Below are 18,247 nucleotides of genomic sequence, written 5' to 3'. Positions count from 1 at the left end.
TTTTATTATTACTTTTTCAGATACTTTATGCTCCATTTATCTTCCTCCTCTCCTCCTCAGACTCTACTTACATGTATTTTAGACTGATATTTAACTTAGGTCCCTGAGAATGTATTCATTGCTCTTCAATCTCTTTTCCCTTTTTTCTTCCAATTGACTTATTTATTTTTATCTGTTTTTATGTTTATTGAATCTTTTTTTCCTGCTTGCCCCAACCTTCTGTAATGTCCATCCATTATATTTTTTAACACAAGAAACAATACTTTTCAATTCTAGAATTATTCAGTTTTTAAATGTATACTTTTTAGCTGAGATTTCCTATCTGCTCGTTAAATTCGTCTTTTCCTTTAAGTTGTTAGCATATTTATAATAGCTGCTTTAGAGTCGTTGTCTATTAACACCAACATCTGGATCAACTTGGGGTCAGTTTCTAGAAACTGCTTTTTCTCTTAACTATGGGGCATACTTTTTTGCTTCTTCAAAAATCTAGTAATTTTTGTTTACTGGACTTTGTGAGTGAAACATGTAGAGAACACAGATTCTATTACACTCCTCCAAAGAGTGTTTTGTTCTAGTTTTAGAAGGAATTAAATTTGCTGAACTTAAATTCAAAACTCTGTCTTTACCCGGGGTGGAGCTGACTCTCTCCTCCCTTCCTCCAGCTGCTCTTCTCCACCAAGTCTCCAGAGTCTCTCTCCCTCATGCTGAGTGGCCATATGGATGTTGAGGCTCCAACCCACGCAATTTCCTCTTTCCTAGATTTTCCCTCTTACTTCATAGCCTCACTAATAGTCCTAGAAATCTGTCTTCTGACTCTTCAAGCGGTTAAGACTGAGGATTTCTGCGCAAACTAGACGCCGGTGTTAGGCAAAAAGCCACAGAGACAAATTCCATTCCTGCAGAGTCCCCATCTTTCAGGGGCTGATTCCTTCTCAGTTTCTGCCTGATTTGGGTCATTCTCCAATGTCTTCAAATAACAGTTTTCTCTTCATATTTAGTTCAGTTTTTATAAAAGTTATCTGTAGGAGGGATGGTGTTATAAGCAACTTCACTAATACTGGAAATGCCAACTATTGCATTTTAAAATGTGAGAGTTTTATTTGAAACAGAAATTATTCTATTCATCCATGCTTTAACATATCCAATCTCTCTTAATCCTTATGCATTCAAACCTACACACAGGGCTGGAGTTGTGGCTCAGTGGTTGAGCACTTGCCTAGCATTCATGAGGTACTGGGTTCAATCCGCAGTACCACACACAAATAAATAAATAAAATAAAGGTATTGTGCCCATCTACAACTAAACATTTTTTTAAAAGAAACCTATACATATAGTTCCTATGAGATACTACTTCCATGCCTGAAGAAATTTCTCTGTATGATGAAGATAATGTAGACTCTGGGTTCAGAGGAACCATTTACTAAGTGCATGAATTTGGAAAGACTATTTACTCCTTTATGCTTTTTCACTTGTATTATGCAGGGAGTAATTTAAAGCTCATAGGCTTGTAGGAAAGTTTAAATGCGTACACCACCTAGCATGTGTAAGGCTCTGGGTTTGAACCCCAAGACGGCAAAAAATAAAACAAAAATGCTTACTTTGCAATGCATATGCCGAGTGTTAGTAATAAAACAAAAATTGTTAGTTCCTTTTTCTTAAATCTCTTCCTCCATTCCAGCTGTGGCAACGGTACAAGGAATTCCTAACACATAACCACCTTTTTCTAGTTACTTTATTCCATTAGTAATATTTAATTAAGTTTATTTTATGAGGATGAGAGAGAGAGAGAGAGAGAGACATCTCACTCTATGGACAAGCACCAGGAGGAAGCAGGGAGTGTCCAAAGGGACAGAAAACCCACTCCTCCACAGCGTCTCCGGATAGACAACTGTGAGGCCGGGGACGCGAAAGGCACGTTTATCACAACTTCCCTCATGTAAAGGAGAGTCTTTCCACAGATGTGACATGTATAACAAACCACACTGACCCACAAAACAAAACTGCTGAGATAAGTGAGACTGATTTCAAAAGTGAAATAAAAGAAATGCAAAGGTCAGTACAAAAATAGTTTTTGAAGCTTAAACACACATTGAACTAAATTTTAAAAAAATGCATTGTGCTGCTCCTGTTTACAAGAGTAGAGAGTATAGATGCACACACAGTCTTTATCTAAGTAATTATTTAAAATGTTCATAACAAAGATAGGATCTCAGCGAAACAAGAGAGTGAGTGCTTCTGGGGCAGCAGGGCCTGACTGCTGTACTTCAAACTGAAATACGCTGCTACCCACCTGCGGCACTTTCCTACCCCTGGTCCTCCATCTCATCCAGATATGTGAGAGACTTTGCCACATATCTTACAAATATCCAGCTATGCCATTTTTAAAATGGAAATAGAACTGTGTTTCTAGTACTCTTTCATAAAAGCATAGTCAGCCATTAATTGTCCTAAGCGAATTAAAGTAGTATTCTCTTCTAAGTCCATTAGAGACAGAGAAGGCAAACGTAAAATTGCTGCAGGGAAATCTAAGTGGAGTTGCTGCTCCGATAGACAGAATAGGGCTGAGAAGCTGTCTGCTCTCAGAAATAAGAAAGAATCAAAACTGCTAATTATACAGCTCCGATGACTACATAATCATATAGTGCTGACATGATGATGTACATGCTCAGTTTAAGTTACTTAGAATAGGATGAAGATGAAAGAGGCCATGTCAAATAGACATCTAGGTCGTGACACAATATACCTCTTCAATCTAATGTAGCATGATACTCCCTACCCACAGGTTCTGTGTCCATGGATTCAATCAACTGCAGATTGAAATTATTAAAAACAAAACAAAACATTGCATCACTACTAAACATGTACAGACTTTGTTGTCATTATCCCGTAAACAGCACAGTATAAAAACTATTCACACAGTGTTTACAGAATAATAGGTATTGTAAGTAATCTAGAGATGGTTAAAGGTATGCAGGAGGCTGTGCATAGAATGTATGCAAATAATACACTGTTTTACATAAGGGAGTTGAGCATCTATGAATTTCCATATTCACAGGAGGTTCTGGGAACAAATTCCCTACAGATACTGAGGGATGATTGTATCTGGCTTAAAATTAAAAGTTAGTTTAGCAGAATCTGTAAAAATGATCATCTTTGTACATCTGTAAACAGTGATGAAGAACAGAGGCATTTTCTTGAATTTCTTGGATCTATACTTGAGTAAGATGGTGGACAGCAGAGTTTTTCTGCAGTCAGATAGTAAATATTTATTCTTGTAGACTATGTGTGTGTCAGTTGTAACTACTTCTCTCTCATTGTAGCCTGACAGCACCTCAGAAAACATGTAAATGAATGGATGTGGCTATGTTCCGATATAATTCTATTTACAAAAACAGGTAGTGGACTGGATGTAGTGAGTAGGCTGTTTGAAAACCACTGGTATAAAGAACAAAAGGTAAATATCTAGGACAAACTATTCTAAACAATCTCTGAAACACATTCCTAAATTTCAAATGGTGAACAAGAAATACATATAGATGGTTGCAATTTCATGGGTCTTTAATAACATTAAACACATTGCTATTTCATTTTCAGTGAACTCAATATGTGATTGAACCAGTTTTTCTATATATCATCTGAACCTGAGAATCATTTACCTGTGCATAATCACCAAAGGGCGGAGAATAAGCAATGCACTTCTCCAACGTATGCTGCGATTCATTTCCCTGAGAGATTGCATCCAGAATGTTGCTTGAAATTCCAGTCTTATGTAGAGTGGTTTTACTTGCAGCAGCTAAAGGCAAAATAAACACAATTTAGATTGTTCTATCGCAAATTATAAACAGAGTGCAAAACTCATTAACTAACACAACAACTCTACACAACACAACTTTTAGTTTGTGAATATATATTTATGTTTGTTTTCCCCAGGGCAAAGTATATATAGTATATGATATTGTTTTATTCATTTGGAAAAACTAAAAATGAAAGTTTGCTCCATGGATAAAATAACTATGATGGAAACATTTAAACATACATATGTAATCTCTACAACAAAGTATACAAAATGTAAATTAAACATTCTTATTCAAGCAATGGTTGTCATCATCAATTTTTAAGCCAGATCAAAGCAGAGTCAGCATATTTGAATCATATTTAATTTTTTTCTGATTTTTTAAAAGATAAAAAATTAATATTTAAGTTCAAGAGGACACTTTGTAAACTACAGAAGATGTATATTAAAAATGAAATTAATCTTTAATTTCTTTTCATTCAATCCTATTCTTTCTGGAGGTAACAGGTAAGAATTTATTTCCCCAGATTTACTTCATGTATTTATACAAATATATGTATAGGAAAATATATAGCTTTAAATAAACATAAATTGAATCATTTTATGGATATATTTGCTTTCTCCACTTAAAATATGCTTCAGTGATTATTTCATATGAATGATTAAGAAGTTGCAGGGTTCTGGTTTATGATAAGCTATTTATTTACCCATTCCCTTACTGATAAACAATATGTTCCAAATTTTCACTATGGACAATCAACATTGCAGTGACTATCATTGTTTCTAGAGCACACATTTGTGACCTTAAAAATATTTGAGTGGGGATGGGGTGGGAAGGGGATGGGGTTGTGGCTCAGTGGTAGAACGCTCGCCTAGCACGTGCGGGGTGCTGGGTTCCATCCTCAGCATCACCTAAAAATTAAATAAAGGTATTGTGTCCAACTACAACTAAAACAAAATATTTTTTAAAAAATATTTGAACAAAAATATAAGTATTTGATTCATATTAATTGGAGGACTGAGAAGGTCCTCAAGAAAATAAATGGGGTAACAGAAGAGTGGATGGACACAATCAATTCACAATATATAATACATGAAAATATTACAGTAAATCCCATTAATCTGTACAGTTAAAAAAATTGTATAAAGTCACAAATTATTTTCTAGCAATATTCTATATAATCAGCCCAATCTTTTAACTACTTAGAATTTTTGAAGCATAAAAAGAAATATATTTTATTAGAGGTCACCACTCAATTAAATATCAAAAATTAGAACTAAAAAAAGTAAATGAGAATTTCATTTCTACTGATTAGTAGTCATGAATTTGGGGGATATCCAAATACTCTGTATATTACTTAGAGGTTTACATTTCTGGTTTATAAATAATTATAGTACTGCCAAATAATTCTTTGCCCCCATTAATTTCAATCATAATTCAACAATCCAATAGAACGATTACATTCTTAATAAAATACTATTTAAATATTTTTCTTAAATGAAGTAGTATTCAATTTAAGTGTCTTAATTTTAATTTGTTTTTTCAATTTAAAGAGTGAAGTTATGATTTATGGCTTAATTTTGTTAACAGAAATTATTTGCTTTCCATTGATCAAAATTAAAGTAAAACCCATCATAGAACTTGTCCAGTAAAACTTCAAAACACTGATAGTGGCCCCCACTTACATGATAAGCACATACTGGGCAACACACTTGCCAGATTCAAATACGGATTTTTACTGAGTCTGATTTCTTTTGGTGGTTCTCCCAAGAGTGAAGTCTGATTCTTAGAGGCAGCCTATTCATCAAAAACAAAAGATGGAGCATTTAATAAGAGTATAGGAAAATAAAGATGCAAAATAGATAAATACTTATTTTTCAATACATCTAGTCTACTGTGATTCAAATTTGTGGAACCTAAACTTTGATGATATAAACTTACAAAATATATACAAATTTTGATTAAAATTATATTTTATCTGCTATTATTTTAAAAACCTTCTAGAACCACACTATTTTATTTTTTTCTAATATTTATTTTTTAGTTGTAGTTGGACACAATACCTTTGTTTTATTTATTTATTTTTATGTGGTGCTGAGGATCGAACCCAGGGCATCACTCACACTTACACAAGTGCTCTACTGCTGAGACACAATCCCAGCCCCTAGATACACACTATTTTAGAATTAAAATAGAACTAAAGAAGGCTGGGTTATGGCTCAGCGGTAGAGTGCTTGCGTAGCACATGTGTGTGTGTGTGTGTGTGTGTGTGTGTGTGTGTAGCGCATGTGCTGGGTTCAATACTCAGCATCACATAAAAATAAAATAAAGGTATTGTGTCCAACTATAAGTAAAACAAAATGTTTTTTTTTTTTTTAAATAGAACTTAAGATATCCTATCCAACTTCTCACTTGAATCTGAAATAATTCATCTTCATCATGGAAAAAAATTTCTATATCACATCTCTAGAAATACAGATATCAATATTTATTATTATGATTCTTATTTTATATCATGTGACCACAAACCAAATAGCAAAACTGATTTACCTCTGGTACTAAAAATAATAGCAAGCAAAATAAGGGAGTTTAATAAAACCAAACTCTACATTTAGATGATGAGGCTAGAAATTCACATTTCCTGAAAATGCATGTCACTTTATTTTGATATGACTACTTAAGTAAGAGGATTCTAGCATTTCTTTACCAGAAGAAAAAGATGAAATCATGCTCTAATTCTTCAGTGTATTTCATATACTCTGACAGAATGTTTTACTTTTTAACTCTCTGATCATAAAGATTTTAAAATAAGACAATGTTCAGAATTATATAATTAAACCTAGTAGCTTGATTTTCATGTTTAATTGGCTTTAATTTTGTTTCCTAAACAGAATAAAGGAAATATAACCTCCAAGAGGTTAAATTTATAGGGAAAAGGAATCCAGCAAAGAGCTCACACATTTTGTTTCTGAAATGTTCAGAGTTGTGGGGTTATATACACACCGGAGGTTCTCAACTGGCTCTAAATGAGAATAAGTTATAAAGTTTTACAAAACACAAAATATTCCTACAAATAAAGGCCTAGAATCATGTGTCTTTACTGGTGAAGGTATTAGACATTTTAAAAGAAATTTAACATCAGTCCTTCTAAAATTCTTATACAAAAATAAAGAAGGAACACATCCTAAATCATTCCATAAGACCAGGATTTGTCCTAGTATCAAAACCAGACAAAGACAATACCAGAAAACTATAGACCAATATCTCTTATGTATATTAAAGCAAAAATCCTCAACACATTTCTAGCAAACTGAATTCAGCAGCACATTAAAAGCATTATACCCCATGACCAACTGAGATTTATTCCTAAAATGCAAGAATAGTTCAACATGCGTAGGTTCATCTATGTAATATACCACAATGACAGAAAAAGGCAAGGAAAACCATGATCATCTCAATGCAGAAAAAGCACTGTGCAGAATTAAACACCTGTTCATGATAAAAAGACTCAACAAAACAAGAATAGAAGGAAACTGTCTTAACATAATAAAGTTATATATGAAAAGCCAAGAGCTAACATCATATTCAATGACTAAAGACCAGAACCTTTCCTCTGAGATCAGGAGCAAGTCATGCCAACGCTTGCCTCTTTCAAGTACACAGTATTGCAAGTTCTAGCTAGATCAGTTGAGCAGGAAAAGTAAATAAGAAGCATTCAAATCACAGAATAAAAAGAAAGCATGATGTTATAAATAGAAAACCTTATCCCCCATAGTTCTAAACTGTTAGAATAAAATAATCTAGCAAAATTGCAGGATAAAAAAATCAACACATGAAACCAATTGTGTGTATACACAAACATTGAACAAACTGAAAAGAACATTAAGAAAGTAATTCCCTTATAAAAGCATCAAAAATAATAAAATACTTAGGAATTAACTACGAAGGAAAAGTCTTGTATTAAACCTACAATACACTGTTTAAATTAAAGAAGATATAAATAAATAGAAAGATATCCTTATAAATAATATCACTATTTAACTGGATCGGTATTAATGATTCTCCTAAGCTCTTCCGAACTGTAAAATTTTGAGCTTTTATTAGCTCATATTTAATTTTTAAGATAACAAGTATTTTTAAAGCCATTCTTTAGCACATACTTTTCAAAACAGCAAATAGTCATAAAATAAAAAAATTCATATTGACAATATTTTATAATAACAGCATTAAAAATTCATTTTATAAAAATCAAAGTTATTTTACTTATAGGCAAACTGGCAAATAATTAAGCATAGTACCAAATGTCAGCCGGCATAATTTATTAAAAGAGGGATTTTTGTTTGTTTCTTTACAATAAAATGGTAGTTTCAAAAGAGTGCAATGCTTTCTTCAATTTTGAGGCATAAATGCAAGCTACTGAAAATCATTTCACTGACAAGGCAATTATCTAGTTTGTCATCCCTATGTAAATACTTTAGGCATATTATTAACCTCCTTTCAAGTTTGAAAATGACTGGTTTATCCAAGTTCATAAATTTATCACCTATAAAATAACCATAACTTAGAACACTCTAGTATTAGAAACATTTCATTGCAGATACAATATGAGGGGATCACACGCACAAACACGCCTGTGTCCTGGCCCCGAGCTCACCTCCGGGCCTTTTGGCTGACTCTGCTGCTGCTTATGGTGTCCCGTCAGCAAGCCTCCAACAGCAAGATTTGGAAAGCTCTGAAGGTAAGGCTGTGACCCTGAGAAATTTCCTTCTGCTATTCCCATGGAAGCGGTCTGTTTCTCCTGAGTATTCCCCAACCCTGACCCAGCTTGTCCAACAGTGTGCTGATTTGGGAAGAAAGGCAACATGCCCATTCCAGCTGTGATGGTTGTTTGAGTTGGCATCAGATTAGATGCTGCAGTGAACACAAATGCAAAAAAGCTGTAGTTAGACAAGATTTATTCCCAACTGTCCTTTGGATTTTATCACTTTTGGGGGGCAAAAAATGGAGAATCCTATTTCATGCCTATCAAAGAACTGTTAAATTCAAAAGGTGAGGTTGGAAGTTATAAATTGCTAGATTCCTTTATGAAAAAACACAAACCTAGAAGAGAAGTTAATGTGAGCTGGGTAGAGTGGTGCATGCCAATAGTCCCAGCTACTTGGGAGGCTGAGGTTAGAGAATCACTTGAGTACAGAAGTTCAAGACCAGCCTGGGTGACATAGCAAGATCCTATTCCACCTCAAAAACGAAAAAAAAAAAAGTAATAATGCTTTTCTTATTTTCAACAACTTCTAAGATAATCTCAATAATATTTTAATTGTATTTTAGAAGTTCATATTCTTTTTGGCATGTAAGTTATATCAGTATTATTATTTTTTGTATTGGGCATTTAACCCAGGGGCACTTCACCTCTGAGCCATACCCCCAGCCCTTTTTATTTTTGAGACAGGGTCTCCCTAAGTTGCTTAGGGCCTCGCTTAGTTGCTGAGGCTGGCCTCAAACTTGTGATCCTCTTGCCTCAACCTTCCAAGTTGCAGGATGTGTGTGCCACTATGCCCAGCTTATCAGTACTTTTAAAAAATATATCAGTCACTGAAATTTATCTGCTTTCATGTTTGAAGAGAACAAAAGTCTTGAGTCAAAAAGCTCTTGGACACTTTTAGAGTGAACCCCATAAGTCTGGTCAGCTGGCTTGCAACAGCTAATGAGAACCAATTGTGCATCTCTCTTTGCAACTGAATTCATTGTCTTCACATCTGTAATCTGAAATCAGCCATGGCTGGAGGGCTCACAAACAGAAATCTACAAATGACTCCAACCAAGACTTCTTTTTTAAACTTAGAGAGTTTGTTAAACACCATCATACCACTAATTGGTTGGTTTATTTTACTAAACGTTTAGAGATGGATACTTTGGGTTTTCTATGTTTGTTTGTTTTGGTCAGTACATTGGTTCTTCTAACTTTTAACAGTATATTTATTTGGATACTGAATTTTCCATGTTCTTAGAGCAGTACATGCTATAGCAAATGGCTTATTATTTAACTTAATACAAGCAGTAAACATTTGCATAAGCTTTTAGTCAAAGAAAATTTAATTTTTTAGAAGGACAGACACTGTCATACAAAAAAAAAAATTTATTTCTAACTTAATTTTTGCCTGGTCATTTTCAATAGGCAGAACTGACTTAGTAATTTGGTCCTATGACTAGTTGATTTTATGTTCAAAAGGCTAAATGTGCTCTCTATACTTAATTAACTTTTAAATTATTAGCAGTCCTTTGTTTTTAGTCAGCATATTTATGCATAACTAAATTTTCAATTAAGCTTCAAACTGAAAGCACCTTTCCAAATCACATTTTTAAAAAATCGGGTATAACACCAGGCTATTGCTTTTCTAAATATTTATCTATATATTCATGTGTTCAGAAGTACACAGAACACATATCATACTTTTCTGTAAGTACTAATTTGAAGATACTTTTTAAAAGTAAAACAAATAAACTTTACATTCTAAGTACTAGATATTCCTTTTGTAAAAAACTAAGGGCTTCTTATCCAGGCAAAAATTAAATGGATACATGTGTAATGTGCTGTCTGCTCAGTGGGCAGCATGTCAATCTCAAATAGATCTATGTCTTCCCCTCATACTGCTGTGAACCTGCATGAAATATTAAAGCAAATCCAACAAGGATCGTCTTATCTTGGCATGGAAGCAAGCCCATCAATAACTCATTAATATTAAAATAAAAAAGTCAAGAAGGTTCTTAAAATTTCAAATGACTGAATAAAACTCAAATTTGACCTTCCTGTAAATAAAAGTAGAATACAGGTAAACTACATTTCAATCTCAAGTCTGACTGTTTACTGACTTCTCCATAAGTACACGCCATTTACTTTTATGGGCTTCTCCATGATGTCCCAACTCCGTTTTCAAGGGAAGCGCTGCTCCTATTCCAAGTGCAGTTTGAAGTACCATAGCTGGGGGTTCTCCAAGTAAGCCAGGTTTCTACAAAAGAAGGAGAGAAATAAGATTTTGCTCATGGCAGAAAGATATAACTTAATAAAAAAAAATACACACATGAAATTTCACAAGCAATCTGCTCAACAGGCCGGTTCTACAAAAGGAATGAACCTATTTTAGAAGAAAAAAAATGCCAGACTTACATTATTAGTATGGATAGTCTCAGACTTCATTAACTGTTGCTGTGTCAGGGGTACATGAGAAAGATTCTGAAGGAATAAGTTAGAAGTATTACCCATAACTGAGCTCTGTGGAATGATAAAAACACTTGGTTAGTTTACTCTTGAAAAGCAATTTGTTGTAGAACTCAGTTCATCTTCAAGTTCAGTTCTTGAGCTCATCAGAGTAAAAGCAACTCCTTCTTAAAATAATATTCTACTTCACAACTTCAGGCAATAGTAATTCTTTTAATGGTACAGAAGAGGTGACCATGTGGTTATGAGACAAATTCCATATCCTTTCCCTCTTCATCCTCCTCTTCTCCACTCTTTCTGAATTTAATGACAGTGATATTATATTTGTTTATTTATTTAATCATTTACTCAACAAATATTCATCGAACAGCTATGTGTCAAGTACTGCGCTACACGGTGAGAAATACAGTATCATCTACGTTCATGGATCATATAGTCCCCTGAGGAAGGGAGACTTTATAAAAACACATAGAATTACAAATAGTAAGTATATGAGGAAAAAAAAAATTGGTGAACCAACAGTGGAAGAATTTGATTTAGACGGGACAATCCAAGGAAGGTTTTCTTGAGGAACCACCTCTTGTGCTGTAATCTGAAGGTGCATCAATGACTGGGTGAAGTCGCAGGTGGTTAGGATGGGAGCACTCCAGGCACAGTGGGAGTAAAGACCTCAGTGGGAGAAATAAGGTCCTTGAGGATAGCAAATACATGGAGCGTGAGACAAGAGGGCTGGCTTGTACAGGCCTTAAAGGCAAGATCAAGCATTTTGGGCCTTTCTCCAAAAGTGAAGAGAATATTATCAATACTCTGAACTCCCCCTCTCATATCACTCTTTACACTTTATTGAAATCCACTGTTCAACATTTGTTTCCCCACATTTTGTTCTTTTGTGTTACTGAGGATGAACCCAAGGTTCTGCGCATGACGAGCAAGAGCTCTGCCACTGAGCTCCATCCCCAGCCACAACTGTCTGAAATTCTGTAGCCACAGAGACTACTGATGATTTGTGTGACGCTATAGCTGCAATGATGAACAGTGTCTAGGACACACGTGTTAGATTCTCAATAATACAGGCCAAGTGAATGAATGAATGAAGACCCTACAAGGTACTATGTTAGACTCTGAGGACCAAAAATTTTAAATGGGCCTTTCCTTTAAAAAGCTGTATTTAGGACCACACATTCATTCATTTGCCTTATATCAATCCTCTATTATATATTAGCTTTGATTTGTAACTGAGGTTCTGTATCTTTAAATACCACCTGAAACTGAGTAATGTTTATGTCCAATATTGTGGATAGATAGATAGATACACACACATATCTATATCTACAAGTTAAAATACTTACCTGTAAAAAGAAAAATATTCTTTACTCTCATATACATAATGAACTATTTTTATGACATTAAGTTTTAAGAATTAAGAGTTATTGTCCACTTGTTTTTCTCTATAGATATTTTTTTTTGAGCAAGGGGCACATAAAAAGTCTTGTTTTGTTTACAGATCTATTATCTAGCAAAAATATGTCTCAAATATATCTCTTCTCTTCTTCATGCCTTGCAAATAGGAATATGTTCATTAATTAGGTTAACTGGAGCTGCATTAATTAGGTTAATTGGATCTGGTAGGATTATTAAGTTATGATTGTAAGTAACTATAATTATTAAGGATTTTCTTCTAAAACAAAATACTCAACTTCTTGAGTTTTTAAATGTTAATAACCAATGAAATATATTCACTCCATTTGATCTTCTGATACTCCATGCTATTTATGTACCTGGTGTGCTTTATTCAAGTGTAGAAATGCAGGGGAGATGGGTGAGTTCATCAGATGAGGCAAGCTGTGAGGGGTTCCAAGCACTGCTTTAAGAAAATAAAAATAAAAATTTAACTGTATAATATACAAAATTAAATATAAGACAAGCTCCAGAAGGGGTAAATGAATATTTCTTTAAAGTTTTAACAAATTCATTGACAGCTTAAGGATATACTGACTTTATCATTGGTCAAAATTGACAGGTCCATTTCTGTGATTCAAACTTTGAACTTGCTTTAAAATCCCTACAGCTTCTATCTGGATTATAAAACACCAAACCTGGGCTTACGCTTCTCTAGCACTTGGTGCAAAAAAACTAATTCCATCTTTTAATAAGTATAGTACTAAATGAACCCACATTATTTGCTCAGTGTTTATTAGGTGTTTGGAAAATTTTGTCAGAGGGTGGGAGGAGATAAGTTACTGCGGCTGGCTTTGAACTTGTGATCCTCCTGGCTCAATCTCCCGAGCTGCTAGGATTACAGGTGTGCACCACCATGCCTGGCTGCAATTTTGTTTTTAAAAATCTTATGTAAAATGCTACTGAGAAATAATATAAGTACACAAAACTTTTATACTATAAAAACAAAAGACACATCAAAACTATATAAGAGATAAAAGGAATAAATAGTAACCGTAGTCTTTATCAAGTCTAAGAGCCCACATGCCAGGGTGCTCTTTAGTACTCTAGAGCTATAGCTAGAGATTTCAACACTTCCTCCTGTCTTTTTCATAGTCACTATATTTTGTTGTAAATGAAATGTATTTACATTCCATTAATGTATTTACATTAAAATACATTTTAATGTATTTTACTTCTTTTAGTTCATTTTACTAAACACAGTAGCTCCCCGTTCATAATAAAAGCAAAAACCAAAATAAAAACAACCTGAAAACACATGTAGCATTATACAGATTTAATGCAATTCCTGTTAAAATCCCAATGACATTTTTCATAGAAATAGAAAAAGCAGTTGTGAAATTTATTCGGAAAAATAAGAGACCCAGAATAGCTAAAGCAATCCTTATCAAGAAAAGTGAAGCAGGAGGCATTACTATACCAGATCTTAAACTATACTACAGAGCTATAGTAACAAAAATGGCATGGTATTGGCACCAAAATAGACTTGTAGACCAATGGTACTGGATAGAGGACAGAGACAAACCCACATAAATATGGTTATATAATTCTAGAAAAGGGTGTCAAAAACATTCACCAGAGAAAAGACAGCCTATTTAACAAATTGTGCTGGCAAAACTGGAAATCCATATGTAGCAAAATGAAATTAAACCTCTCTCTCTCACCCTGCACAAAAATCAACTCAAAGTGGATCAAAGACTTAGGCACTAGAACAGAGACCTTGCACCTAACATAAGAAAAAATAGGCCCAAATCTTCACCACATCAGCCTAGGATCTAACTTCCTTAACAAGACTGCTAAAGCACAAGAACTAAAATCAAGAATCAACAAATGGGATGGATTCAAATTAAAAAGCTTCTTCTCAGCAAAAGAAACAATTAATAATGTGAGGAGAGAGATTGGGAGAAAATCTTAACTACATTCATTAATAAAGCATTAATTTCTAGGATATATAAAGAAGAACTCAAAAAACTTAACACAAAACATAACCCAATCAGTAAATGGGCTAAGAAGAAGAAATACAATTGATCAACAAATATATGAAAAAGTGTGCAACATCTCTAGTAATTACAGAAATGCAAATTGAAACCATTCTAAGATTGCATCTCAAGTCAGTCAGAATGGCAATCATCAAGAATACAGGCAACAATAAATGTTGGCGAGGATGTGGGAGAAAAAGATACATTCACACATTGCTGGTAGAATTGTAAATTGGTGCAACCACTATGGAAGGCAGTATGGAGATTCCTCAGACAACTAGGAATGGAACCACCATTTGACTCAGCTATCTCACTCCTTGATTTATATCCAAAGGACTTAAAATCAGCACACTTCAGTAATGCTGCCATGTCAACATTTATAGCAGCTCAATTCACAATAGCTAGACTATGGAGCCAACTTAGGTGTCCCTCAATAGATGAATGGATAAAGAAAATGTGGTATACATACTCAGTGGAATATTACTCAGCTTTAAAGAAGAGTTCAATTATGGCATTTGCCAGTAAATGGTTGGAGTTGGAGAACATCATGCTAAGTGAATAAGCCAATCCTACAAAACCAAAGGCCAAATGTTTTCTCTAATGTGCAGATGCTAATTCACAAGAGAAGAAGAACGTTACCTTAGATTAGGTAGTGAAGTGATGGGAAGGAAGGGGAGGGGATGTGGGCATAGGAAAGATAGTAAAATGAAACAGACATTATTATTTATGTATATATGTAACTATATGACCAATATGATTCTGCAACATGTACACAGAAAAATGAGAAACTATATCTTATCTATGAATGATATATCAAAGTGCATAAATGCATTCTACTGTCATGTATATTAATTAAAACAAATTAAAAATTTAAAAAAGGGAAAAATAAGTTGGACCTTATCATAATAAAAAATTTTGTTCTTCAAAAGGCATTGTTAATAAAAAGATAACACAGAGTGGGAGAAAGTATTTGCAAACCACATTTCCAACAGAATACTTGTATTTAAAATAAAAAAGGAAAACTTACAATTAAATAAGACAACAACTCAATTTTAAAATATGCAAAGCACTTGAAAGAATGTCACCAAAGAAGATATAGATGGCAAATTAGCACCATAAATGATGCTCAAAAGAGTCAAATAGGTATTCAAGTAAAAACCATAATAAGATAGCATTTATACACCCAATAGAAGCTGGGCATAGTGGTGCACATCTGTACTCCCAGGAACTCTAGAGGCTGAGGCAGAAGGATTGCAAATTCAAGCCAGCCTCAACAAGTTGGCAAGGACCTGTCTCAAAATATATAAAGGGGGACTGGCTCTAGCTCAGCGGTTCCTTCGACAGAAAGCTTACAAAATATATAAAGGGCTGGGGATGTAGCACAGTGATAGAGCACCCTGAATTCTGTCCTCAATACTGGAAAGAAAGGAAGGGAGGGAGGGAGGGAGGGAAGAAGGAAGGAAGGAAGGAAGGAAGGAAGGAAGGAAGGAAACCCAAAAGAAAGGCAAAAATTAAAAAGTCTAATGTACTGCATTTAGTATAGACACCGACTGAGCAAACAGGAATCCTAGACACTGATGGTAAAAGTGCAAAATAGCTCAACCACTTTGGAAAATGGTTGGACAATTTTTTTTAAATTTATTTTTTAGTTGTGGTTGGACACAATACATTTATTTTATTTACTTATTTTTATGTGGTGCTGAGGATTAAACCCAGAGCCTCTCATGTGCTATGCAAGCACTCTACCACTGAGCCACAACCCCAGCCCCAGTTGAGTAGTTTTTTTTTATTTTTTAGGTGTAGATGGACACAACACAATGCCTTTATTTTTATGTGGTGCTGAGGATGGAATCTGGGTCCCGCCCATGCTAGGCGAGCGCTCCACCACTGAGCCACAATGCCAGCCCCAGTTTTTTAAAACTTAAACATACATCTGTTATATGACTCAGATGCAAGAGAAATAACAGTTATTCAAGAGAAATAAAAACATAAGTCTACAAAAAATCTAGTACACAGATATCCTCAGCAATTCTATTGAAAATGAACCCAAACTAGAAATGATCTAAATGTTCAAGTCAATTAATCAGCAAATTATGAAATGGAATACTGTTGAATGATAAAGGGAATTAATTATTATTAATACATGCAGTACAGAATCTCAAAATAGCAAGTTTGAGAGATATACTATATGATTATATAGTATAATAATATATACTATATACAAATAATATATACTATATGATTCCATTTATACAAACTTCTTGAAAATACAAACTATGGTGACAGAAAGCAAATCAGCCATTCTTGGGGAGTGGGTGGAGGGTGGCTTACCAAGGAGCAAAAGGAAACTTTCAGAGGTAAAGTGAATATTCACTATTTAATTATGGTGATGATTCCATGGGTATATACATATATCCACACATATCAATTAACACACTTCAAATATGTGTACTTTAATATGCATCAATTGTAACTCGATCGATGGTAAGCTGTTTTAAACATACAGTTTAGATGATAAATGATTACCTAATGGTTAAATTTGTAACACACACAAAGAAAGAAATCTAGAATATTCACTTTGTGTTGTATTCTTGAAGGTAGCTGAAGGATCTGTATTGAAGAGAAGATTAGTTTGGTCAGAGTAACACAGTCAAGTTGGACCTGGGGGGTGTGGGGCGTGGAAATCAGCCTGATAGAAATGTGCAGAACAAATTAGACTGAAAGGAAGGGAGACTAGAAAAGTAGGAATGTCTACAAACTACATGGAACTAGCAAAGGTGCGTGTAAATTCAAGGGAAGAGTGTAAAGGAGGAGAAAGAGTTCCTAAACAAATCCCTGAGTACCTTTAACTGCAAATGACATTACAGCTCCAGGTGCTTGTGATGGACAAGACAGAGATCCCTACCTTCCATGGTAGCAAAAGAAACAGACAATAAGTAAGTAAATGCATAGTACCTATCCACTATCTGAAAAAAAAAAAAATACAAAACTATAGTGACAGAAATAAAACAGTGAGAAAGAAGTGGCACAAAGGTAGAAAGAATTACAATTCTTTATTCCAGTTTGCTCAGACAAGTTCTGATAGAGTAGGGATCTAGTTAAGATATAGTAAAGGATACACAAATGGAATTTATTGATTAATGAGATATTTAGCTTTTCCTCAATATTGAAAAACCTCCTTGGACTGAGAGTGTAATTCCTGCTACCAGTAGAGCGCATGCTTGGCATGCAGAAGGCTCTGAGTTCAAAGTTCAGTCTCCAGCACATCCACCAAAAAAATAAAAATAAAAAGAAAGAAAGAAAAAGAAATGTTCTGGACATTCTCCAGCTTTGTGCATGCTTAAGTGAGGCAGGGATGTAATCCTCTTTCTTTGCCAACCCACACAAAGAAAAAGCCAGTTTTGGTGACATAATTTCTTCACCATGGTAATATTGAACATTTTACTTAAAATTGAGAAAGCACGCAACATAAGAAGCATGCTCCTGTATAGTAATATGTCGATTCAGGTAGAAAAACAGAATAGAGAATATTTAGCCTTAGATAAAGAGACAAAAATAATACTGGGGAGCTGGGGTTGTATGTGGCTCAGAAGTAGAGCGCTCACCTAGCATGCATGAGGCACTGGGTTCAATCTTTAGGACCTCATAAATTTTTTTTTTTTAAAAAAAAGATATTAAAAGGAAATGATACTGGGAAGAAATTATTAAAGAGGCCCAAAGTCCGAAGGTGTGGGTAATGCTTTCTGCCAGACCCAAAAGTGTGGTATACTGTATTTCCTTAAACATTAGTAAGATCTTG

General features: G+C 34.3%; 1 protein-coding gene across 1 annotated transcript in view; it reads right to left on the bottom strand.

Moving 5' to 3' along the window:
- The window catches only part of Raver2 (ribonucleoprotein, PTB binding 2), a 102,241-nt gene that overhangs the window by 10,932 nt on the left and 73,062 nt on the right, over positions 1 to 18,247 (bottom strand). The window contains exons 7-12 of the mRNA XM_071618606.1: positions 12,790 to 12,875; positions 10,961 to 11,065; positions 10,691 to 10,802; positions 8,450 to 8,706; positions 5,481 to 5,592; positions 3,658 to 3,794 (exon numbers count right to left, since the gene is read on the bottom strand). Of these exons, the coding sequence (XP_071474707.1) occupies positions 3,658 to 3,794; positions 5,481 to 5,592; positions 8,450 to 8,706; positions 10,691 to 10,802; positions 10,961 to 11,065; positions 12,790 to 12,875 (809 nt within the window). The remainder of the gene's footprint in view (positions 1 to 3,657; positions 3,795 to 5,480; positions 5,593 to 8,449; positions 8,707 to 10,690; positions 10,803 to 10,960; positions 11,066 to 12,789; positions 12,876 to 18,247) is intronic.

The sequence above is a fragment of the Marmota flaviventris genome, chromosome 10 (assembly GCF_047511675.1).
Source record: "Marmota flaviventris isolate mMarFla1 chromosome 10, mMarFla1.hap1, whole genome shotgun sequence".
Classification (NCBI taxonomy): Eukaryota; Metazoa; Chordata; class Mammalia; order Rodentia; family Sciuridae; genus Marmota; species Marmota flaviventris.
Note: the sequence above shows the minus strand (reverse complement) of the source record. Positions and strands in the feature narration are given on the sequence as shown.